General features: G+C 39.6%; 1 protein-coding gene across 2 annotated transcripts in view; it reads right to left on the reverse strand.

Annotated features, from left to right (window-relative positions):
* RTN3 (reticulon 3) overlaps positions 1-27447 on the reverse strand; it is a 62490-nt gene that overhangs the window by 18990 nt on the left and 16053 nt on the right. The window contains exon 3 of one of the 2 annotated variants that reach the window (XM_060158874.1): positions 14739-17081. The exons of the other annotated variant lie outside the window; for it this stretch is intronic. Coding sequence (XP_060014857.1) covers positions 14739-17081 — 2343 coding nt within the window. The remainder of the gene's footprint in view (positions 1-14738; positions 17082-27447) is intronic. 2 annotated transcript variants of the gene reach the window in all.

The following is a 27447-nucleotide window of genomic DNA, read 5'->3' on the forward strand; positions in this document are numbered from 1 at the left end:
GCCAGATAAAAAAAAAGTACACATATTTTATGTTTCCATATATATAAAATTCTAGAAAATGCAAACCAATCTAGTGACAGCAGGCAGATCCATGGTTGTCTGACAGGAGGGAGAGATTTAAAAAGGGAGCAATGAGGGCTTCCCTGGTGGCGCAGTGACTGAGAGTCCGCCTGCCGATGCGGGGGACACGGGTTCGTGCCCCGGTCCAGGAAGATCCCACATGCCGCGGAGCGGCTGGGCCCGTGAGCCATGGCCGCTGAGCCTGCGCGTCTGCAGCCTGTGCTCCGCGACGGGAGAGGCCACAACAGTGAGAGGCCCGCGTACCGCAAAAAAAAAAAAAAAAAAGGGAGCGATGAAATTTTTGTGTGATGGAGATGTTCATCATCTTGATTGTGGTGATAGTTTCACGGGTGTATACATAGCAATTATACCTCAATAAAGTTTTTTTGGGTTTTTTTTGCTTTATCCCCAGCTTCAGAATCAGTACAGCAAAGAACAAACTCTGCTCCAGACTGCCTGGGTTTACATCCTCTTCTATTTACTAGCTGTGTGATTCTGAGCAAGACACTTAACCTCTCTGTGCCTTGGGTTCCTCATTTGCAAAATGGAATCATACAGTATCTGGATTTTAGGGACGTTGCCTGCATTAAATGGGTTAATCTGTAGAAGCACTCAGAACACTATTGATTAGGTAGTATTACCAACGTCAGCTATTATTATTCATTTGACTGCTAATTCCTGCTACAATTAAAATGGAAAATTGAAGAACTAAAGTTAAAATCTGCTACAGAGAATTAAAGTTTTTTTCCTTTCCTCTTTGTTGCTATGATACTAAGAAATTAAGATTGGGGGCCTTCCCTGGTGGCGCAGTGGTTGGGGGTCTGCCTGCTGATGCGGGGGACGCGGGTTCGTGCCCCAGTCCGGGAGGATCCCACGTGCCGCGGAGCGGCTGGGCCCATGAGCCATGGCCGCTGGGCCTGCGCGTCCGGAGCCTGTGCTCCGTGGCGGGAGAGGCCTGCGTACCGCAAAAAAAAAAAAAAAAAAAAAAAAAAAGAAATTAAGATTGGGGGATTACTAGGGACCCTTTCAACCAAATCAGCTCCTTTGATCTATTTTACATACCAAGCTTCCACATAAAATTTCCAATGAAAAAGAAGTTGCACTGTCAGCACTATGATTAAATAAAGAGAATGGCCTGTAAAAGGTTAGAGGGAGGCAGGGGGCCAGGAGGTAAATGCAAGATGACAGGTGGGCCTACAGGGCAGGCTGGACTAGCATAGATTCAGGAGATTTTGACATGGAGGTGGAAACAGAAGACATCACTTAGAAGCACCTCATAACACCTCAAACCCCATTTATTCTACCCTCCATGCAGTAACCCAAGACAGAGTTACGGAAACAGGGCTCACCACTCCTTCTCCCTGACCCTCCACATTCAAACACCGTGGCCTGACAAAGTCTACCTCCTTGAATCTACCCACAGGAAAAGATCTTAATTGAGAACCACTGGGCTAACAAACCGCCACTCTAGTACACTACCCGACAGAGACAGAAGTAGCTTTGGCTAGCCTCTTCCACAGTCCTGAGTACCGACCCAAGCTAGTTCAATGGGTACTAGAAAAAAAAAACGAAAGCCAAAAGTTCTCAGAAGTGCAAAGTCAGTGTTTTCCTTACTTTTCAGTTATAACTTTACCATTGTTATCACATGACCTAAAATTTATTTTCATTTGAAAGACCCTTGTTTCTAATTATGTTTCAACACGTTTAAAGTCTTGTGCTGTACTAAGTATTTCTTAGAATCCATTTCAATATATAATACAGCTTCTCTGTATACATTTATGTAAGTAAAGTCAATAATTTCTCAGTTACCTTAATTATTTTGCTAATGGCAGATGAAGCATCTGACAATGAATGTATGTATTCACCAAGAGTGTTTATATTGCTGGTAGAATGATGACTGATTCCTTCCTTCCTTTTATTTTCCAAATCTTCTATAATGTGAGCATACTTTTTATTTTAAAAACTTTTAAGGATGTCTATCTCTTGCCCGTTATTATTTAAGGATGCAGTACTGTTCTTACACCAAAAGAGGGCACTAACACATCCAAAGGTAATCTCAAGGCAGAGGGAAAAAAATTGGTTCCTGCCAATTCAAAGAACAGCAGCACCATTGATTTTCATTCCTAAATCTGGGGAAATCTCTTGGTTTCATGACAACTTCAACCATTCCCAAAGCCATTCTCAAACTTCACTCTCCCAAGTATACACCTCGAAGAAAAGAAAGGCTCCTCAAATGCTTATTCTGAAAAGGAATAAATGTGCAAGAAATTTCAAGGTAAACCTTTAGTAGTCTATCATCTTTTTCATTTTCAAGAATAAATCACCAACTAAGGATCCATACAACATGTTCTATCTTCTGTGCACTAATTTTACAAAATTTGTAAATATACATCTCTAAGATTTAAATGTAACTGAAAGAGCTAAAAGAAAAAAAAAAAAAGGATTTATGACCACAAAAGGGAAACTGTTCAGTAATGGAAATGGGCAGTTCAGTTTTTTATATGAACTGCCCAATGGAAATGGGCAGTTCTTTACTCATGTAAAGAAAAGTATGCAGACATTTTCACATTGATTAGTTCTTTTCTTTGGTCACTTTTGCATTAATAGTTCATAATAAGTGAAGCCACTTTTTGAGTTGCAAAAGACATTGTGGATAATGTGTTTATAAACTCAGATCCAAATTCTGTGGCTGCTGAAATGGGTTAATAGTCTGCTCTACTACAGATTTATGCTTACCAAAGACACTCCACTCAAAATGGCACAGAAGGATCACTGAAAAAATACAAAACTGTCACCGTCAAAGACAAACATACATGCTTTTGGCCACGGATGCACCTGGCAGCAGGCCAAAGAAATTTGTAGGAACCCCTTTCAAGCTAGCATTCTTCTCAAAGACGGTCAAGAAAAAAGTTTTTCATTCATTAAAATAACCTAACAACCCCACTTGCTTTCAATTTCAGATTTTAAAAGCACAGAAGACAAAATGGCCTTGACTACCCTTGCCCAAAAGAATAACTAGGTGGATCTGAATATGTGAACTTTTGAACTAAGTTATCTAAAGAATATATAAAGATAATAAATGCAGTGCTGAATCATGATGGAAAGGATAAAGGCACAAAACTCTGGCTTTAGTTTTCTACCCTTTTTTTTTTTCTAGGTACAGTTGGTTATTTGCACGTTTCACAACTACTTAATTCTCCAACTAAGAAAGTCTACACTTAAGTCTGCAGAAGATAACCAGATCCAATCTAAAATTAAACAAAACACGTTAATTGCTAATAACTGTGAAAGCCCAAACTTAAAAAAGTGATTTTATGCCCTTTGCACACATTTATTTCTAATTCAATCTTCCGATGCTAGTCTTGTTATTGGTAACATGACACTTCTCCTATGGTTACAATACACTTGGACTTGTATGCTTCTTTGACAGTTTGTTAAGTAAGGCAGATAAGTGACATGGTTTCAGACTATCGTAATAAGTGATAAAATTGTTTTCTTCTAAAAAACAGCTCATAGTCTCTAAAATCTTTACCAGTAATAAGCAAAAGAAATTTTAAAAATGAAGTATTAGGTAATATACATACCCTTGACTTCTGAGATCTCATTCTATTTTCCTGGGAGCTCTACTGTTTCCCTCACGGAAAAAATGGGAATCTGGTCGGTAACTGGGACAGCATTTCTCCACTCTGCCTTATTCCCCCCAAGATTTAACTTCCTCCCAACATATAGCACATTAGAAATCGTTTAGAGTGAACACCCATATAATCACTACCTAGATTTTTATTCAATACTAGCAATGTCTTACTTTAATTTTTTTTACTGTGGTAAATATACATAACATAAAATTTACCATCTAAACCATTTTCAAGTATATAGTTCAGTGACGTTAAGTACATTCATTGTTGTGTAACCATCATCATGATCATTAATGTTTTACTATGCTTACTTATGTATCTGTTTCTCTTATCCACTAGCCCAATTTTTAAAAATATATTTCAAAGTAAATAACAAATATCAGGAAATGCTCTTCAGCTTGCATATCATTAACAAAGTTCAATATTTACTGTTTTTCTTTTGATATAAGATTTACATACAATAAAATATACAATACATTCGCTGAGTTTGGACACATGCTCACACCTATGTAACCCTATCAAACTACAGAACATTATCATCACCCCAAAAAGTTTTCTCATGTTCTTTCCCAGACAACACGCCAAGAAGTAGCCACTGCTCTGCTCTGGTTCTTTTCCCTACATAGAATAGTTTGCTTGTTCTACGATTTCATATAAATGGAATCATGCAGTATGAATCCTTTCTGTACTGCTTCTTCCACTATTCATAATTTCTGAGATTCACCCGTATTTGCTGCAAGTATCAAAAGATAACTAGCTATACCACAGGTTATCTACTCCTTTATCGATGAATAGCTTTGAGCTGTGATGAATAAAACTGCTATGAACATATACGAGTGTTTGTATGAATGTTTTCATTTCTCTGCAGTGGAGTTGCCAGGTCATGGGACACATGCATGTTTAGTTCTCTTAAGAAACTGGCCAACCTTTCTCCAAAATATCTGTACTATTTTGCATTCTTACCAATAGTTTGAGAGTTAGTTGTTGTCAGTCTTTAATTTTAGCCATTCAGGTGGATGTGTAGTGATTAACTTATTTTGATTTTAACTATGTGAAGACTTGGGAAGTTGAACACATTTTCACTGGATTATTGGTTATTTGTATATCTTTTGTAAGTGCCAGAATCTTTTCTGCCCAATTTCTTTTATTGTGCTGTTGGCACTTTTATTGTAGAAATGTAGTTTTAAATATTTCCTGGATACTAGTCCCTCATCAGACACATGTTTTGTTAAGTACTTTCTCCTAGTCAATGGCTTGCCTATTAGTGGTGTCTTTTAATGAGCAAGTTTTACTTCTGATGAAGTCTAACTCACCGATCCTTTATTTTATGGCTAGTGCATTCTGTGACTTAAGAAACCTTTGCCTATCTCCAAGTCATGAAGATATTCTCCTACGCTTTCTTCTAAAAGTTTCATGATTTTAGTTTTTACTGTTCCATTTTAAGTTCATTTCTGCATATCATATGAAGTAGGGATTGTGGTAGGCAGAATGCTAAGATGGCCCCAAGACTCTTACTCCTCGGTGTACATGCCTTATATAATACTTCCTCCTACCCCCAAATGGGAGCAGACCCTGTGAATACGATGGGATAGTCACTCTCGTGTTTAAGTTTCAGTTATATGAGATCCTGCAGCAGACTAGAGAGAAATTCTCCTGACAGCTTTGAAGAAGCAAGCTACCATGTTGTGAGAGGGCTGCAAGCCCAGGATCTGAGGGCAGCCTCCTGGTGCTGAGCACGGTCCCCGCCCCACCGCCAGCCAGCCAGAAAAGAGGGATCCGGTCCTTCAACCTCCAGTGACTCCTACCAACAATCAGTGAGCCTGGAAGAGAACCCTGAGCCTCAGATGAGATCCCAACCCTGGTTCACACCTGGTGATTTCAGAATCACACTTTATTTCAGCCTGGTGAGATCCTGAGCAGAGGATCCAGCTAACCTGTGCCTGGACTCCTGACCCTTGAAAACTGTGAGATAGTAAAGTTGTGCTAAGTTGCCAAATTTCTGGTAATGTGTTATTTCTGGATTCTCTGTTTCTTTGACCTACTTGTTGACTCTCTTGCAAGTTCCACAGTCTTTATTACTGGAGTTTTATAATGTCTTGGACTATTCTAAGCCCTCAATTTTGCCCTTTTTCAAGATTGCTTTGGATTTGCTGGGTCTGTGTACTTCCAGAGAAATTTTAGAATGAGCTTGTCAATTTCTATTGAAAAATTCTTCTAGGACTCTGAACTGTACTGAATCCATAGGTGAATTTGGGTAGGACTGACTTCTTTACGATATCGAGGTTTCCAATCCATGAACACAGCATGGTTCTCTTCTTAGACAATTCTTGAGCTTCTCTCTGCAGTTTTGTAATTTTCAGTATAGAGGTCTTACACATTTTTTTCTTTTGGTTAAATTTATTCCTATTTTATGCTTTGGTGCTATTGTAAATGGAACTTTAAAACTTTTAAATTTTCTGATTATTTGTTGCTAGTATATAACAAACGAAACTTGAGTTTTGTGTATTAACCTAAAAACTTGTAAACTTGCTAAATTAAATTCACTTATTAGTCTTAGCAGTTGCTTTGTATCAGTAGATTCTTTAGGATTTTCTATGTACACAATCATGTAATTTGCATATTAAGACAGCTTAACAACTTCTTTTCCAATAGTCATTCCTTTTATTTCTATTTCTTGTCTTAATTCAAAGGGGAGGACCTCCAGTATAATGCTGAATACAAATGGTGAGGGTGAGCATCTTTGCCTTGTATCCAGTGTTAGGGGAAAGTGTCCAATATTTTGGCATTAAGCATAATGTCAGCTATAGTTTTCAATAGATATCATTTATTAGACTGAGGAGATTACCTTCTATTCCTAGTTTGCTGAAAATTTTTGTCAGAAAAGGATGTTGAGCTTTTTCAAATACCTTTTCTGTATCTGACAGAGTGCTGGATTTGATTTGCTAACATTTTTTTTTTGATTTGCTAATATTTTGTGAAGGATTTCTCATCTTATTATGTTCCATAGGAATACTAGTCTCTAATTTTCTTTGTAGTGTCTTTCTCCAGTTTTGGTATTACTATACATATACTAGTCTATGAGTTGGAAAGTGTTCTCTCCTTTTTCCTTAAATGCTTGAAAAAACTCCCCAGTAAAACCACTGGGCCTCGACTTTTTTTGGTGAGATTTTTAATAATGGATTTAATAGAAATTGTGTTAGCTTTGGTAAATTGTATTTTTCAAGGAATTTGTTTCATCTAAGTTGGCATAAAGTTCATAATATTCTATTGACCTTTTAATATCTGTAGGATCTGAAATAACCCCCTTTTCATGCTTAATATTGGTAATCTGTATTTGCTTTTTTTTTTTAATCAGTCAAGAAATCAATTTTGTTAATCTTTTTCAGGAACCAAATTTTGGCTTTGTTAATGTTTTTTATTCCTTTAATTTCTGCTCTTATCTTTATTCTTTCTTCCCTTCTGCTTCCTTTGGATGTGCTTTGCTTTTTCCAGCTTAAGTTGAAACCTTAGATCGCTGAACTCAGATATTTTTCTTTTCTAATACATGCACTTAGAACCATAAATTTCCCTTTCAGCACTATATTCCACAAGTTTGATATATTGTATTTTCACTGTCATTCAGTTTAAAACATTTAAATTTTTTTCTCATGATTTCTTCTTTGAGCTATAGATTATATAAAAGTGACTTGCTTAGTTTCCAAATATTTGGGAATTTTCCTAGGTATCTTCATTGTTTAAAGTTTTTATTTCATTATGGTCTGAGAACATATTTTGTATGACCTTAATCTTTTAAACGTACTGAGTTGTTTTATGGCCTAGCATACTGTCTATACTGGTGAATGTATACCTTGTGCACCTGGAAAAGAATGTGTATTATGCCACTATAGGGCACAGTGTTCTATAAGTATCATGCAGGCCAAGGTGGTTGATTGTGCTGTTCAGATCTTTGTGTTTCTGTGTAATTGGTTTATCATTTGCTGAGAAACAGGTATTAAAACCAGTAATTATGATTAAAGAACTCCCTATTCCTCCCTTTAATTCTGTCAATTTTTCCTTCATTTATTTTGAAGCTGTTATTAGGCACATATACATTTACAACTGTCAAGACGTCTTGATATCTTTTATCACGATAACATGTCACTTTTTACTTCTGGTAATACCCTTTGTCTTCTTATGCTTACTTTTGCATGGCATACATGCATATATTTCTTGGTATACCTTTTTCCATCCATTTCCTTTCAAGTTCTGTGTCTTCACATTTTTTTTTTTTTTTTGGCGGTACGCGGGCCTCTCACTGTTGTGGCCTCTCCCATTGCGGAGCACAGGCTCCGGACGTGCAGGCTCAGCGGCCATGGCTCACGGGCCCAGCCGCTCCACGGCATGTGGGATCTTCCCGGACCGGGGCACGAACCCGTGTCCCCTGCATTGGCAGGCAGACTCTCAACCTCTGCACCACCAGGGAAGCCCTGTGTCTTTACATTTAATACACATCTTTTATAGTCAGCATATAAGTAGGTCTTGAATTTTTATGCAGTCTGTCACTCTGATTGTAGTCTTCAGTCCACTAACATAGTGATTGCACCAAGTCTCCCACCTCTTGGGAGACATACACCCTTGACTTTTCAATCTACTTAAAATATTGTACCACTCCATAAAAAATGTAGGAACCCCTGCTCTAGTATAGATTCACATACTCTTGTGTTTTGTTATAAATTGTCATATGAAATAAACATTATAATCTCCGCACACATTATAATTTCTCCTTTAAACAGTCTTACATATTTTAAAGAAGAGGAAAAAAAATAAGTCTTTTATTTTTACTCAGCTATTTACCATTTTCAATGCTCTTCATTCTTTCCTGAAGGTCTAAGTTTCTATCTGGTATCAACTCCCTTCAATCTGAAGAACTTCCTTTACTGTTTCTTGTAGTACAGGTCTCCTAGTGATAGATTCTCTTAGCTTTCTTTTATCTGAAAATGTCTTTATTTTGCCTTCATTCTTGCGAGGTATTTTTGCTTGACAGAGATCCCGGTTGACGTTTTTCCCCGTATGGCACTTTAAAAGATGTTATTTCACTGTCTTCTGGCATCTGTGGTTAGTGGTAAGAAGTAAGTTCTAATTATAATGGTCATTCCTTTACATGTGTCAGTTTTCTCCTTATCTTTCATTTCAGCAATGTGGCTAAGACATACTGGGAAGGAAAGGATTAACTTGGCAGTTCTGGAATGCTCAAATGTGAACATGCCAAAGAAAGGTCTGTCTTCAGGACTGGCTTTGCCTGGCTCCTGGGAGATGAACTCTGAGCCCTTGGCATGTTCTGGCTGATAAGTGTTTCTGCATACCTGGGGCCTTGGGCCATGCTGTACCAGCATGACCACTTAAGTCTACCTGAACAATATGATTTATGGCAAACACCTGTTCTTGCTCTAGGTGGCTGGGGTCTGAGTAGCTGAGGTAAGTCATGGGGATACTGCGTGCCACCCTGAACACCCAGGACTGGGTGAGCTTCCCTAGTTGGCAGCACTTCGCACATGTTGTCACGTGTCCTTGATGGGAGGATTAAGGACAGCTCTGTGCGACTCTACTGGACACCTGGAAGCTTGCACCTGGTTCCTCCTGGACTTTATCCCATGTGTCTTTGTCAATTCTAATCTGTGTCCTTTTGCTGTATACAGTTGAGTATAACAGCTTCTGAATCCTGTGAGTCCTTCTAGCAGATCACTGAGCCTGACAGTGGTCTTGGGAACCTCTGACACATGTACCAAGGTATGGTTTTCTTCATCCTTATCCTAATAGGTGTTTGCTAAGCTTCTTTAATCAGTAAATATGTTTTTCATAAAATTTGAAGGGTTTTTTTCTGCCATTTTATCTTCAAATATGTTCTTCTCCAGCCTCTCACTTTCTTCTCTTCTGGGATTCCAACTATACACGTTAGCTCTTATAATATTGTCCCAAAAGCCCCTGAAGCTTGGTAATATTTTTTTCTTTCTATTCTTCAGGTTGGGTAGTTTTCTGTTCATCTATCATCGAGTTCACTGACTCTTCTATCATCTCTGTTTTACTGTTAAGGCTACTCAGTGAATTTTAATTTTAGCTTCTGTATTATAGAATTCCACTTTGCTCTTTTTTGTTTCTATTTCTCAGTTGAGATTTCCTTTGTTTTCATTCAGTGCAAGAATATTTTCCTTTACTTCAACTGATCAGTTATAGTAGCTGCCTTAAAACCTGCTTCTCAATTCTAACATACGAAGTTAGTTTCTGTTGGTTGTCTTTTTTCTTCAGACTAAGTTATATTTTCCTGGTTTTTAAAATGTTGTGCAGTTATAGATAATACCTTGGACATTGTGAATATTACGCTGTATAGCCTCTGGACTCTGTTATATTCCTCTGCAGAGTACCGATATTTCTGTTTTAGTATGCAATTAAATTTGGCTTAGACCCAAACTGCAAACTCTCTGGGCAATCAATACCTCAAATCTTAGTTCAGTTCTTTTATCTTTGTGGTTCAGGGATTAAACAGAAGCTTATATAGAGAGCTTATACTCAGAATTTTAGGCTGTCACTCTCCAGATCTCTCCTTTCCAGGATTCCTCCTCCCCTCACTTTTCAGTGGTCGAATGGCTGTGGCTGACCTGAATTCTGTCCTCTGGTAAGTCTTCTATTAAGTTTTAAACCAAGCTGCCAAGTGCCAACTTCAGCCTTCCTCTGGCTAAAAGCAGTAAAAATGGAGAATTAATTTCATGCTATCTCTTCCTGAAAGTGTCAGCCCTTTTTCAGAATCTGTCTGCTTTTGCTCATTTTCCAGCGTTTCCAGGGCTCCCTCGCTGCCCCCACAATTCTGTCCAGAGGACACAGTTATGTGCAGAAAGATCAGGTCCAGTGAAAGCCTACTTGGCCATATTGCAAGAAAAGTCATCGTGATCTTGTTTTTAAAACCTTACTTCAGAATCACTGTGTGTAGGTATTACAGATTCACTTTTAATGATACCAAAGTAGGTATTATTCTGAAAACCTTGTTTTCTAACTTTTTTCTACTTTAAGCATTCATCATGTAATAAAAACTCTGCTATATTCAATAATATAGTTTTTATTAATTATGAACATTTTCACATAACAGAAGAAACTTCAACTTTGACAGCAAATTGACAGTAACTAGAAAAATAATGCACATACCCAGAAGTGAAACTGATAAGCAGTGGCACAACGACCCTAGAGAAATATGTGCATGTGTGTAAAAACAGGCAAGTACAAGGATGTTAACTTCAGCACTGTCTATAATAGTAAAAAATGGAAAATAATCCAAATCTTAATTAAAAGGTAAATAACATAGTAATAAACTTCATTACTACACAGCTGTTAAATAGAATTATACATATTTCAACATGAAAAGAGTTAAAAAAACCTAATGTTGAATGAAACAAGTTGCATAACAAAAATAATATAAGTAAAGCTTTAAAAGTACAAAACAGGGCTTCCCTGGTGGCGCAGTGGTTGAGAGCCCGCCTGCCGAGGCAGGGGACACGGGTTCATGCCCCGGTCTGGGAGGATCCCACATGCCGCGGAGCGGCTGGGCCCGTGAGCCATGGCCGCTGAGCCTGCGCGTCCAGAGCCTGTGCTCCACAACGGGAGAGGCCACAGCAGTGAGAGGCCCGCGTACCGCAAAAAAAAAAAAAAAAAAAAAAAAGGAAACACCAATCTATAACAATTCCAATGGCTATACAGTATTTTGACTGTACAGATATGTTAAAAGATACTCAAACAATCTCTAATTGTTAAGATACTGAGATATATGCCACTATCATAAACAGCCCTATAAAGAACATCTTTGTAGCTGTTTTTGTACGTAAATGCTTTTTTTTTTTTTTTTTTTTTGCGGTACGCAGGCTTCTCACCGTTGTGGCCTCTCCCGTTGCGGAGCACAGGCTCCGGATGCGCAGGCTCAGCGGCTATGGCTCACGGGCCCAGCCGCTCCGCGGCATGTGGGATCTTCCCGGACCAGGGCACAAACCCGCGTCCCCTGCCGATATCGGCAGGCGGACTCTCAACCACTGTGCCACCAGGGAAGCCTGCTTTTAAAAATTTTTTTTATTTTTTAACTTAGAATTCATACCTAGAAACAAAATTGCTAGGTCATTTCTAGTTCTTTGTTATATACTGTCATATACTGTCATATATACCATAGAACAGCAAGAGAAAAATAAAATACCATTAATTTTTTCATTGTTTCTTTTGCCTATTTTCCCCAACAACTTTAGGCAGGACATAATTACAGAACTGGTTTTACTTTAGAAAGGAAGACTACTCAGATATACTACTTAGAACTAGACTCTGGTATATTTTGCTATAGTTTATATTTTAAAAGATTTATTCATGAAGACAATTTTAAAAGGTTTTCAATTCTGAAACCTTAAGGAAGACCTTTTAGCTTCTTGGTCTAATTATACTAGTCTTCTTTAATTATCATCTAAAAATATCTACTAATCACAGAATTTGGTCAGTGACAAATATCCTAAACTTCCATACTCCTTTTTACCTCTCACACTAGATTAAATAACTCAGTTGAGATTTGCTGATAATTAGTACACAGTACTTTATTTACTACAACACTGTGAAGCAGGGCAAAATAACTACCAGAATATTAACAAAGGAAGATGCCAAACCAATCCGGCCATTCGGCCAGTTGTCTAAGGTCACACTAAAGCAGGTATTTGCCAGAACTAGACTCTGGATTGTTGCCTAATTTCTACATGCCTCATCACTCACAAGAATTACCTTTAAGAATTTTGACAACAACGAATGAAGAAAGCTAGAATATACCAGAGTCAGAGAATCATATTATTGAAATGATATTGATGACCACCTACTTCAACATCCTCACTTTACAACTGAGGCCCCAAAAGGTGATGTAATGTAATTCTTTAAAGTCACACTTCTAGACACTGTAAAGCAACAATAATTCAGCTCTCTTTAATCCAAGTTCAACAATCTTCAATTACTAAAGTATAACAGCTATCCTTAACTGCCATTTCAAATTTTTGAGTTTATAAAAAAGCCTCTATGTTTTCACTGATAATTATTAACAATTCGTTCACTAACAAATAATTATCCAGTACCTACTATATGCCAGGTCCTGTACTTGGTGCTAAATGAATATTCACTATATACTAGGCCCTGCATTACCTGCATTTTCACATGTAACCCTCTCACTATTATTATAAAGTAAGCACCATTATTATCTCTATTTTAAGGATTAAAATTTACTAAGATTAAATAATCTGCCCATGGTCTTCAGTAAGGAAATGTCTTTATAAAAAGTAAAGAGTGCCTTTCTGCTGCAGGCACTAAGGGCAGCAGTCATGGCTCTGCAGCAGCCCATGACTATGGGCTTCAAGGTGACCCAGAACGTGAGCAAGGAAGGTGACCCACAGATGCCAGCAGGGCACCTTACCAAGTAAAGCAAGTTAGTGAGGGACAAGCTCTGAGAGGCATGGGGCTTCACTCCTTACATGGAGTGCCCCTGCAGGAGGAGCTGAGCAGTGTTCTGGATACTATGAGGAGAGGAAAGCGGCTGCTAAGGACTAAGCCCCCCTCCTTACTCTGCATAATAAAACCTTTACAGAAAAAAAAAAAATGTAAGTGGTATAATCTCACTTATAAATTTATCCTAACGAAAATACTTTTTGTTTTAAATATTATAACTCTGCATATGATTTCATTTGAAAGAAGGGATCTATTGTTTAAAAAGTTTGGAAGGGCTTCCCTGGTGGCGCAGTGGTTGAGAGTCTGCCTGCCGATGCAGGGGACACGGGTTCGTGCCCTGGTCCGGGAGGATCCCGCATGCCGCGGAGCGGCTGGGCCCATGAGCCATGGACGCTGAGCCTGCGCGTCCGGAGCCTGTGCTCCGCAGCGGGAGGGGCCACAGCAGTGAGAGGACCGCGTACCGCAAAAAAAAAAAAAAAAAAATTGGAAAACACAGAGTCCTCCATAGCACCTAACACTGACCATACAGTAAGTGCAGAACTTGGTATCAGATTAGAGGTTGGGGGTCACTTTTGAAGGGTTTTATATATCCTTTTTTTCATTATACTTTCTAAGACACCAGAATAGAGAGCATTTGAAATAATTTAACTGAAGGCCAACCGCTAGGAAAGTAATCACTCAAATAAATAGAAGACAAGGGGAAGAACTTCTAGTACCATATATTGGGTTTTGGCCTGAAGCATGATAAACAAGGTCCAAAGTAGAAGAATGCATGAGTTCTCTTAAGTGTTACTCACAAAGTTGTACTACAATACTGGTTACCTACTTTCAGAGCATAAAATCTCTGCGGTGTAAGATCAAATTAATTAAAAGTTTCATTTACTATCTTCCCAGCAGGGATTCCTTTATCTTTGATTGCTAAATAGATTTTCCAAGGCCCACAGCAAAAAATCCAAGTGCCAAGCAGTGCTATTATTACAGAGATTTAAAAATAAACTTTGTGGGCTTCCCTGGTGGCGCAGTGGTTGAGAGTCCGCCTGCCGATGCAGGGGACACGGGTTCGTGCCCCGGTCCGGGAAGATCCCACATGCCGTGGAGCGGCTAGGCCCGTGAGCCATGGCCGCTGAGCCTGCGCGTCCGGAGCCTGTGCTCCGCAACGGGAGAGGTCGCAACAGTGAGAGGCCCGCGTACCGCAAAATAAATAAATAAATAATAAAAATAAGCTTTGTAAATAAATAAGAGCCTAGCGATGTTCTTAAAAGCAGCAATCTCCCCTAGGGCCAACGTATAAGGAAAGGAGAACCTTGAAAAAACTGGACCATACAATTTTTTCTTTAGAAGAATATTAATTTTAACAGGTAGTCTACTGCTTTGGAAAATATTTGTACAAGAAAACCAAATCAAGCAACCATTAAAAAAAATCTCCCTTTTCCCATTTTACTGTATATTTTTATTCTAGCTATAATTTTGGTGATATAAATCAGAGACTAAAAAAAATAGCACTCTAAATAATCAATCATAGCAGGATTAACCACATGCAGTATTTCTAATGTAAACAGTTACCTGAGAATTCTGTCAGAAGTCTTGCTAGGACATCCTTGTTTACCAGTTCAGTCTTGCTAAGGCTGGAAGTGACATCTACCCTAGCAGCTTCTTTGGTAATAGTGGGCTTCCTGGAAATCCCGAGATCAGATCCAGTCTTGACATCTCTGTGTTCTAGGACATCATAGGATCTCTGTGGCCAAGATTCTGGAGCAAATGTTAAAGTCTGCTTGAGTATTTTTTCGGGAGATTCTATTTCATCCTGTATAGAAGCTGACTTCTCAAGTTTCCTTTCATTCAGTTCTTTCAGTGCTTTGATTGTGAGCTGTTCCTGGTCTAAGTCAAGAGATGCTACTGGAGTACCCTGGGTAGGGAAAACATCCAGAAGCTCACTCCCATCTGTTTCCTTGCTTTGTTCATTGTATTTGCCTTCTATGTTTTTAATTTCAGAACCACCTGACTCACTTTCATGTAAAACATCTACAGGAAGAGCTGTTTTGAAGTCCTTAGTTTTCTCTGATGTTGCTTCGAAGGTATTTCCTTCACCTTTACCTACTATTCCTTTCTCTCTGGTTTCTGTAAAGGCTGCTATCAGGTCCTCTGGGGAAGAATCATCTATATCTTTAACACTTTTTTCATGCAATGACTCCAAATAGGCAGAGGTAGTCACATTTCGTGAGAATTCTGTCTTACCATTATAAACCTTTGGAGATGCTTCTGAAGGAAGTTTGGGGTTCTCAGCTGCAACAAGCTTTTCAGGAGCAACTACACTCATACTATCTGACTGCTTCACATCTTCTGACGTGACATTCATATTAGGTACTTGTGAACATGCTGCCTCACCAGCTGGACTCCTTCCAAGAATATCAGGCTGAACTTGTCGTGGCCCAGAGTCACTGATGGATCCGTCAAAGTTTCCAGATGTTTTGTCTTCCCTGTTACAATGAAGAATCTCTTTGATTGCTCTTTCATCTGTTTTTACAACGGCACTTGGGATGGAAACAGGTTTTTCAGCCTGAATTTTGTTGCTCTCAAATGAAGTATCTGCTGTGATGTCCTCTATCACCGTGTCATCAGACTCACCAGAACTGTCAGCCTCTGTCACTTCTCCCAACACAGAGGTCTGCCAGTTCATTTCACCCTTCAGGTGGCCATCAGGTAAACCCACTTTCACGGTGGCCACTCCAGAACCAAGAGAGACACCTTTCTCAAATGGAGATCCAGGTAACTCTGAAAGCGTGTCATCTCTTTTTTGCACACTGCCTTGCACACCTTTGATATTGATTTCTTGTGTGGAGTTGAGACAGTCTGGCATAGCGTTTTCCTGTGGGAGAGATGTTTCTGCCCAGTCACCTGTTGATTTAGGGATAGTAGTGCTCCCACTGATAGAACATACAGGAATTTTCTGATGAGCGTTACTTTTAAGATTTACAGCTGGAATTTCTGAGATATATTCACCCATGTCGGGTCCTGTAGCTTTTGTGATGTAGTCAGATTTATCACTCTGCTGTTTTACTTGGGGAACCAAATCCCAAGTCAATATTTCATTAGTAAAGTTATGCATATCATTTACACATCTAGATACCTCCTCCAATGCTGCAGTTGTGTGTGAAAACTGCCTAGTGAGCAACGCAGAGGCTGGGGAACGCCCTGTTTCTTTATTTCTCAGTGGAAATACTTTGTCATTAGACTCAGAAATGTCTGCAGGTGATTCTCTATCAATGTGCACTGCCCAGCTACCAAAATCATTTATGTTTTCCTTATATGCGTCTTTAAATTCTCTGTCAAACGCTGCTTTGTCAATAATTACTTCAAATGGTGATTCAGGGGAATCCTTTTCCGTAATACCAACTCCTGAAACTTCAGAGGGGGACAAGGAATAGGTACAAATACCTTCTGCTTTATGCTGCTCGGTGGGTGGCTTCTGGGCTGTTAGCAGAGTGAATTTGTCATCTGCATCCAAGGCAGTTCTATCGTCCCTACTTGGTACCTCATTTGGGTTCTTGGACTCTTGATTTTTATTTATCTGCTCTTGCGTGTGACCAACTTCCTTTGAGAGAAAAGCAGGATGATCTGGGAAACTGTCTGGAATGGAAGGACGGTTACAGTGAACTCCTTCTGCAACAGAAACTGGGGAGTCTGCTATGTCTTTACTGGTCCCCTGAGGCTTTTCCATCTTTTTCACATCTAGAGGAGCCAAGCAGTCTTTTCTTTCTTTGGCTAAAACAGGCTGGCTGCCTAACACTTTGCTTTTTTCTCCATGTAGTATAGTAAGGTCAGTGTTATATATTTCAGAAGATGAACGAAAGAAGGAAGTCATAATTTCTGAAGGTGGCTCATCAGAGCAAAGAGAGCTCAATCCCTCTATGGTCAGCATTTGAAAGAAAAAAAATTGTTTACCAGGTACAATTACACATTAGCTAGTCAGGCCAAGCAGCATGCTTTTTATTCTAAAATTCGTATATATACACACAGGATGTACATATACACACACATAGATATATAACAAAACAATGAGCAACAGTTATCCTATAAGACATGCATAAAATTGTCAGCAGTGAAACAGAAAAGGCTTATCATGCTACAAATTGCAAAAGACAAAAAATTTTCACGACAAAATACTCTTCAATTTACTTTTTCCCTTTAATGGTAAAGCATGGATAATAAGATGGATAATCTGGGGAAGTGCTTTTCCTTTGGTATTTGGTATAGCTATTCAACAGAAACAATGTAATCCATATAAAACAAACAACTTGATATTATGAAGTACTAATATGCTCTCATCTGTAGGGGGAACAATTCAGGACACACACCTTCTATAAAACCACTGTTAGAGTCTGACAGTCTGAAAAGGAAAAAAAGAAGTGACCAGAGTTCCCCCCCACCCCCAGAGGTATAGCGGACCCCTCCTAAGCCTAAAAATCAGACTAGAAGTAGTCTAGTCCACCCATAGGGAAGATGGGCCCCAGGAACAGATGGCCTCAATGTCTTAAACTAAAGGGCACTGAAAAGGTTGGTCTGTTCCAAAAGCTCTTGCACCACCCTGCCAATTCAAACAAAACTGAACTGTGTAAATTGGTTTCCTTTATTAAGAAGAGTAATCTTCAGAAATCCTTTTAAAACAGAAAATATCCCCCTAAAAGTAATACATTAATTAAGTCTTAACAGTTTTTAATATCACAGTAGCCACTGATTTACCACATTGTTTTCCAACTAACCAATCTAGGAAGTTTTTACTGGGGAAAAGTTCAAAACAACTGTCCCAAGGGCAGGCACTATCTTTCTTACACACTGTTGTATCTCTGGAGTTGGAACAAAGTAGGTCTTAAATAAATAGTTCCAAATGAATGAATCAAACATTCAGCTTGGTCAGATGAGACCTAAGTAGGCTCAGGACAGCAATGCCTTCCTTGAGTGTGAATGAATAATTGGGAAGATGTGAAAGAGAAAAAGCTTTGGGATTACTTTTACTCAGCTTATGTTCTTTTTCAGTGATAAGCTGAATAACAACCAGACAAAAGCAAAATTATGATTTATTCAAAATCATTTTATAAAGATGAAAAGAAATAATATCTTACTGCAAGAAATAAAATTCCACTATTATAAAAATGTTTCCAAATGCCAGATAAAGTTCCCCTATTTTAATACATCACTGAAATCTGATGTAATAGGATCTCTGACTTTTAGAACAGTGCAACTGTAATCATCGGGGTGGGGGGGCCAGGGAAAGTCTTTGTAAATTGAGGAAAAATAAAGTTTGGTGGTATAAACTGTGCCAGTGGGACAGAAGTAAGCTGTAATTCATATTTAGTTCTAATGCAGTCAACATGGCTTGCATCTATTACTGTATAGTATGGATACTCAGCAAGACTGGATTAAGGATAAATGAAGCTCACCACTGTAGGTTAAAATGTTTTAAAAAACCTGAAATTTAAAGAACTATAGCCTACATTTAAATCAGAAATATTCCACAGGGCTCCACTGGTGGCACAGGGGTTAAGAATCCGCCTGCCAATGCAGGGGACACGGGTTCGAGCCCTGGTCCAGGAAGGTCCCACATGCCGCGGAGCAACTAAGCCCGTGCACCACAACTACTGAGCCTGCGCTCTAGAGCCCGCGAGCCACAACTACTGAAGCCATGTGCCACAACTACTGAAGCCCGCGCACCTAGAGACCGTGCTCCACAAGAAGAAGCGGCCGCAATGAGACGCCTGCGCACCACAACAGAGTAGCCCCCACTCAAGGCAACCAGAGAAAGCCCGTGCACAGCAACGAGGACCCAGCGCAGCCAAAAATAAATAAATAAATAAATTTATTTTAAAAAAAGAAAAAAGAAATATTCCACAATCTGAGTTATGTATTATTACTGAATTTACTGATGACTGTTCCTACCAGGAAACATTCAATGGACTAAATCTGGAATAAGGTAAAACTGGGACCGCCCCCCTCCCTTCAAACAGGAATGGAGGACTTCCCTGGTGGCGCAATGATTAAGAATCTGCCTGCCAGTGCAGGGGACACGGGTTCGAGCCCTGGTCCGGAAAGATCCCACATGCCGCGGAGCAACTAAGCCCGTGCACCACAACTGCTGAGGCTATGCTCTAGAGCCCGCGAGCCACAACTACTGAGCCTGCGTGCCACAATACTGAAGGCTGCACGCCTAGAATCCGTGCTCCGCAACAAGAGAAGCCACCACAATGAGAAGCCTGTGGACCACAACTAAGAGTAGCCCCGGCTCACTGCAACTAGAGAAAGCCTGCGTGTAGCAACGAGGACCCAACGTGGCCAAAAATAAATAATTTAAAAAACCAACAAACAGGAATGGAACCTTGAGGTGAACAAAACTGACTCCACCTCAGAGGGAAAGTTCAGCTTATATGTTTTATAGAGACTGAGATTTCAGAAGATTTAGACCTGTCATTTTACAGAAACAAGTGGACAAAATGAATTAGTAATAATTCATTAGTAATTACTGAGTGCCATTATCACGTGCCTGACACTGTTTTAGAAACTAGATTAAAAGCAGTGAACAACACAGAAAAAATCGTTGCCTTTGTGGAGCTTACAATACAGAGTGGGAGACAGAAAATAAGCAAAATCAATAAGTAAAATGATGATGATGTGGAGGTGGGTTGGATGAAATGAAAAAGAAAGCAACCTACACTGAATGCTAATGAAAGAATGCACACAGGACTACAAACAAAAAAAGCACGGTAGGGAGTTCCCTGGCGGTCCAGTGGTTAGGACTTGGTGCTTTCACTGCCACGGGCCCTGGCCAGGCAACTAAGATCCCGCAAGCCACACAGTGCGGCCAAAAATAAAAAAGCATGGTAGAAATGTTTTGCTTTGTCAGGACACAAACTTTTCAGTTTTCTAAGCCTTGTTTCTTTTCTAATTTCCTTGAACTCTTTTTTTTTTAAATATTTTTTTGATGTGGACCATTTAAAAAATCTTTATTGAATTTGCTACAATATTGCTTCTGTTTTATGTTTTGGTTTTTTGGCTGAGAGGTATGTGGGATCTTAGCTCCCCGCCAAGGGATTGAACCCGCACCCCCTGCATTGAAAGGTGAAATCTCAACCAATGGACTGCCAGGGAAGTCCCTCCTTGAACTCTTAATACTCCAAAAGTTTCGAGTTAGGTATATAATAATCTGAGGTAAAGCTAGAAGATTAGGTTAGAAATCGTATTCTCAGAATAACAACAAGTTCTGTACTGAATGCCATGACGGCTTGACAGACTTCAAGCATTTTACTGAAGATCTGTCAATATGATGTAACTATTATATATACAAAAGAACTTTAATCATGTTCCCTAACAATAATTTTGTGACTTAATACTTGGATTGGATAGTGTTTTCAGGGCACAGGTTTAGGGGGTAAACAGAGTATGATGTTGCATTCATTCCTCAGTGATTGTGAGATGCAGATATTAGCTCTCATGATTGTCAATCAAGGTTTCCCACATGTAGCAAAATAAGTTAGCATCCTCATCTTTGTTTTAATTTTAATAATTATCTTGTTTAGAATTTCAGCAAATGGAAAGAAGTTTATTTGGCTACTTGAAACCCTCACAAACTTGAACAGAGCTGACTTGTACCAAGACAATGAAAAAACTGGTCTGGAAGTAAAGAACTTATAATGGCATGAAAACATTAAACAAAACAAAGACCAGAATCTAATAAGCCTTTAGAAACTAAGCTCCCATAAGTAAAGACTCTTCCAATTAGTCAGTATGACACAAGAGTCATTAGTGTTGTCAAAGTCTGTACCTGGCAAAACAGCAGAAAACTCCAGGGAGTTTGAAGGGTGTTAGGTTTTAAAAATACTGTACCCTGGAAAACTGCCTGATGGAATAACTCTGGATTATCTTACATCTCAGAAAATGTCCACTACCTTTCCTTTTTCAAAAGATCCAGCCCTGGGCTTCCCTGGTGGCGCAGTGGTTGAGAGTCCGCCTGCCGATGCAGGGGACACGGGTTCGTGCCCCAGTCCGGGAAGATCCCACATGCCGCGGAGTGGCTGGGCCCGTGAGCCATGGCCGCTGAGCCTGCGCGTCCGGAGCCTGTGCTCCGCAACGGGAGAGGCCACAACAGTGAGAGGCCCGCGTATCGGAAAAAAAAAAAAAAAAAAGATCCAGCCCTTCACATGCACTACAAGATATTTTCAACATTACTCAAAACAAATGTCTGTCAAAAATCTCCTCATTATATTTTCTAGATTAGTTATTTGCTATAATGCAATTTAATGTGCACATTCATTTTCAAAAAGTCTAGTTACTCCAAAATATAGCATTATTCTAATTATTAACAAGCAAGAGTTACACATCTAACAGACTTGTCAAAAAGGGAATCAGTATATGGTAAAAGGTGAAAAATGTCATAACCCCGCAACGATCATGAGAATGTTCCCAAATGTATTCAGTACTGAGCTCCTTGCTTACTCAATTTCTTCTTAAACTCTAAATATTCAGAAGTCTCCATTTAAGTATATTATCTTAAATAAGACTAGGAATTTAAATTGGCAGTCATATTCTAAATTTCTAGACCACTCCCAAACCAAAAATTCCTATTAAAAGATGCAAAATCCGGTCTTCTCTGGTGGCGCAGTGGTTAAGAATCCGCCTGCCAATGCAGGGGACATGGGTTCGAGCGCTGGTCCAGGAAGATCCCACATGCCGCTGAGCAACTAAGCCCGTGTACCACAACTACTGAGCCTGTGCTCTAGAGCCTACGAGCCACAACTACTGAGCCTGCATGCCACAACTACTGAAGCCTGCACGCCTAGAGCCCATGCTCTGCAACAAGAGGAGCCACTGCAACGAGAAGCCCGCGCACCACAACAAAGAGCACCCCCCGCAACTAGAGAAAGCCCACGTGCAGCAACGAAGATGCAACGCAGCCAAAAAAAAAAACCAAACAAACAAACCAAAAAGATGCGAAATCCTTTCATCACACTTACTAATCGTGTGGCTTTAATCTCAGTTCCTTAATCTTAAAGTTGCTTACTATCATCTGAAAATTGAAAACTGGGACACTAAAGCACCTAACTTGAGAACCGCTGTGAGGATTAAATGAGTTGATACACGTGAAGTGCTTAGAACGGATCTGGCACTCAATAAATCTTCAATAAATGTCCCCAAACACCATATTCTCAAAAAAGTATCTCCTGACATAGAGACTCCAGACCATACGCCTTTTTGTTTGGGGAGAGAAAAAAGGCATAGTGCCAAATCACAACCACCTTCACGTGGTATATAATAAAGAAAATCCTCATTTAGAGTTTTAGATACTTCCCCTCCAACCAGCCATAAGTAAAAGGAATTTTTTTTTTTTTTGCGATACGCGGGCCTCTCACTGTTGTGGCCTTTCCCGCTGTGGAGCACCGGCTCCAGACATGCAGGCTCAGCGGCCATGGCTCACGGGCCCAGCCGCTCCGTGGCATGTGGGATCTTCCCGGACCGGAGCACGAACCAGTGTCCCCTGCATCAGCAAGCAGACTCTCAACCATTGCGCCACCAGGGAAGCCCTAAAAGGAAGTAATTTAAAGAGCTTTTATCTACTTCAAAATTTTGGGTGATGCAACTTCTGAATCATCTAGTACAAAACAAATGCCTATGACATTCCAAGAACCGTGCAAAGTACTATGTGGATAAAGACATTTAATACAAGCCAACATATAAAAAATTCTAAGTCAATGCTGAAAGATAAAAGAACTTTTCCTTAACAAAATGTTTCAGCAAATGATCTTTACCATCATCAAAGTATATTTTAGTTCAATGTACAACTAGCTAAACAATTTAACAACCTAGTAAAACAATAGCCCTTGGCACCGTCTCTTATAGTCCTTTTCAAACCTTAGAACAAATACTAGTACTTCATGGGCGCTCTCTCTCTGACTTACTCAGAATTTCCTAAGTACGATGGAGCTTAAGGATCTGCATTACAAGTTTGCCAGTAATGAACCCTGTTTGGGAACGACAGCTTTACAGTGTTTTACTAGTTTTCAAGGGGTAGAAAAGCCGAGCTGTACTTCAGAACTTTAGCCCTGTAAAAATTCCACAGGCGTAGAAATTGGCACTCTTCACTCTCACTCACCACAGATTCTCTTTGTCCAGGAGCACAACTCACAGGTTAGTAGGGCATGGGGCAGGGGTGATCCTTTTGTGCCTGCTTTAAATACTTCCATATACTAATTTTAAAGTACAGTAACTTGAGGGAATTCCCTGGCCGTCCAGCGGTTAAGACTTCGCGCTTTCACTGCCATGGGCCTGGATTCCATCCCTGGCCGGAGAACTAAAATCCCACAAGCCGAGTGGCGAGTGGTGTGGCAAAAAACAAACAAACAAAAAACGCCCTTCTCTTTACTTTGTTTCTTATTCCCCAAACTGTCTTTTAGAAAAAGGTTTTGTACTTTTTTATTTAAGTGTTTTATAACTTAATAATGAAAACACAATGTGATCTAGAAATAAGTAAGCAATAATGAATGCTATATGAGACTTCTTCCTTAAAAGAGTGAATAACTTAGAATTATGCTATACTAGAGTTACCGTTTGGTTACTACCCCCCCTCAGGAAATTCATCACTTTTAACTCAAAGGATACCTGTCAACAAGGAAAAAGCATACACACCAGTGAAGAAAGGGTGCCAGCCTATAGTAAACCACTAAGTTACTTTTTCACATACATACTATGCATATTCATACAAGGGAGGCTTGAAATATTCAGGTATAGGTTTTTCTACACTTGAATTTTCTCATGTTCACAAAACAAGAGGGAAAGACAAACTATCGTGCAAAACAGTATCAGCAACTTTCAGCCAAAGCATCAAAATAGGAAGTTAGCCAGCAGACACTTTGCAGCCAAGCTAGATCCTAAACAAAAAGTCTCTTTTGTACAAAGAAAAATGTTTTGCTTTTGTTTAAAAAAAGGCTGTAACTGGCATAGTTTTTCTCCTCAACACTTGCCCCAAAGTTCAGTGCTTAACTTCCTATTCCAGATGCCTACTGCATTACTCAAACTGAACACAAATATTAATTACTGCAAATGTCCTTCCAATTCTACATGGTGGGTAGATCCTCTCTAATCTTATTTTCACCCAATGTTTTCTAAAGAAAATTGTAGTATTTTCCAGTCTCCACTTTTTATCAAAGATTTCAAAAGTAGAAACCAAATTTCAGTTTGATTTTGTGTCTGATGGAGTACATCCCCCAGATGATACTAAATTACATCACTAATAGCAATAATATGGTTAAAATAGTAATTTCTGCCTCTTCTGCTCTCATGATTTTAACATTAACCTCAAAATGACATCTCTAAAAATACCTGTAAACCCTAAAATACAACTATCATCTTTACTGTAGGTAGTGGCATGGACGGTGGAGTCCTAGGTGTGTCACTTACTGCGTGACCTTGAGCAAGTTATTTCACCATTTTAAACCCCAGTTTCCTCAATTAGTAAAAGAGGCGGTACCTTTCCTCCATAAAATTGGCTGTGAGGATTAAATGAGATGATTCGCATAAAGTAATGAGCACAGTAAAAGCTCAGGAAAAAAAAAAAACTGGCCACATACCACATCTATACCTCTGTTAATATCCTTATTTAACAGTACAGGAGGGGCTTCCCTGGTGGCGCAGTGGTTGAGAGTCCGCCTGCCGATGCAGGGGACACGGGTTCGTGCCCCGGTCCAGGAGGATCCCACATGCCACATGCCGCGGAGCGGCTAGGCCGGTGAGCCATGGCCACTGAGCCTGCGTGTCCGGAGCCTGTGCTCCAAAACGGGAGAGGCCACAGCAGTGAGAGGCCTGCGTACCGAAAAATAACAGTACAGGAAAACATCATTAAAATATACTCCCCTATTTTGAGATGCTTGGGGATTAAGCTGAAATTAAACTCTGCTTGATGAGAAAAAAGGACTCAATAAGCAAAAGACTGCAAAGCACCTACTCAGGAGTACAACTTATTTAAGAAGGAACTGATTATTCCATTGATATTCTCATCACAAATCTATTCGATAGTTTTCAAAAAGCTTAATTTACTAGCTTAAGTAGCTGTATACTTCAAGGTAGTACAATTTAATAAAGATTACATAATTTCCTTTTGAAAGATTTAACTGCCCTTCCTTCTCAGTCCTAATATGACAACTGTGGGAATTTCCTGGCAGTCCAGTGGTTAGGACTCAGCACTTTCACTGCGGTGGGCCTGGGTTCGATCCCTGGTTGGGGAATTTAAGATTCCACAAGCCGCAAGGCATGGCCAAAAAAAAAAAAAAAAAAAAGGCAACTTTGAATACTTGCATCTCCTTAAAGCCCAATAATGATAAGTATATATTTCAGGATTAAAAATGTCATTGTTAAATATGACTTACTTAATTACTGCTACATATTGCTTGATATGGTTTAGATATATAAAAGTAAGGCACAATCCTCCAAGGCTAAATGGCTAAGGGATATGGAAGCCAGACACAGATTAGTTGGGTTACTGCCAATGACGGACTCAAGGTGCCTGCTGGTGACAGTCACTCTCAAAGGCCTGCGGTTGGGTGGAGCTGGTCCTAGCTATTCTCTCCAGGGGTTTTAATCCACTTAACCAAGTACACCAACAACTTCCTTTCCCTTGGTTTTATTAAGGCAGACTAGAAGCCACTAGACTTGGCTACCCTAGAACACACCTAATCACTTGCCAAGGAGTGCCCTCAAAAAACGGAATAGGCTGATCTCTAGACCTGCCAGTGAAGTAGAGCATCAACTGGGTTGCTTTTCCATTATGTTTTTTCGCAGGAGAAAATGTTAGTAATAGAGGCTACACTGGAACACCTTCAGGGATATGACATTTTTTTTCTTTTTTTTTTTTTTTGCGGTACGCACGCGGGCCTCTCACTGTTGTGGAGCACAGGCTCCGGACGCGCAGGCTCAGCGGCCATGGCTCACGGGCCTAGCCGCTCCGCGGCATGTGGGATCTTCCCGGACCGGGGCACGAACCTGTGTTCCCTGCATTGGCAGGCGGACTCTCAACCACTGCGCCACCAGGGAAGCCCCCAGGGATATGACATTTTTAAATGCTTCTTTACAATACAATATCCTTTTAACAATAACACTATGCTGAATCTGCACTGGTCAAAATAACTATAAGAAAAAGGAAGAATGACAAATCTATTTTCCTTAACAAACTCTCATACTCACTGAAACTGAAGCCTACTTAAACATTTTTGATTACAAAAATCCTCTTTATTTATCTCCATTTTACCTGAGCGTATATGTAATTTCTCCTAACAGGGATTAAAGTAATTTTTTAAACTATGACACTTATCTTTCTCAACATTCTATACATTAGGTATGTTGTGCTTAGGTTGTATTGTGACACTATTTAGGATATTAATTATTCCCTTTCTGTATGAAAAAAATGACTATGAAGAATGTATTTTAGAAGATCTGAAATACAACAGAGAAAATACAATTATTTGTTCTATTTACACTATGATATTTTTACTGATTTATCTTCCAGAGTAAAATAAATGTAATACCTATTTGCCTAAATTATTGAATTTCTCATGAGGAAAAAAAAGAACCCTTAGAAATATAAATCTGGTTGGGTTCCAGATGTCAAGGATCAATTTGTATGTTTGAGTTACTTTCTAACATTCACAAAATATCTTTTAATGTAAACAATTTTTTAAAATTTCAAAGGCCATGATTTGACCCAGAAGATATCCAAATTCACACAATGAGGCACATTATAAAAATGCTGGGGACTCTGAATGTTATCAGTCTGAATTAAAAGCAACAAATTATCTATCACGTTTCCTAAGAAGCAGAAACTCTGAAAAACATTTACTATGTTCATTTTATCCCATTATGGTTTTTTTATTTTATTTTATTTATTTATTTATGGCTGTGTTGGGTCTTCGTTACTGTGCGCGGGCTTTCTCTAGTTGCGGTGAGTGGGGGCCACTCTTCATCGCGGTGCGCAGGCCTCTCGCTGTCGCAGCCTCTCCTGCTGTGGAGCACAAGCTCCAGACGCACAGGCTCAGTAGTTGTGGCTCACGGGCCTAGTTGCTCCGCAGCATGTGGGATCCTCCCAGACCAGGGCTCGAACCCGTGTCCCCTGCATTGGCAGGCAGATTCTCAACCACTGCGCCACCAGGGAAGCCCCCATTATGTTTTTATTCCTATAAGGTCAAAGTCTTCCTAACAAACCAGCACCCAGATTTCGCATTTCAGCTAGGACAATAAA

The sequence above is a fragment of the Lagenorhynchus albirostris genome, chromosome 9 (assembly GCF_949774975.1).
Source record: "Lagenorhynchus albirostris chromosome 9, mLagAlb1.1, whole genome shotgun sequence".
NCBI lineage: Eukaryota > Metazoa > Chordata > Mammalia > Artiodactyla > Delphinidae > Lagenorhynchus > Lagenorhynchus albirostris.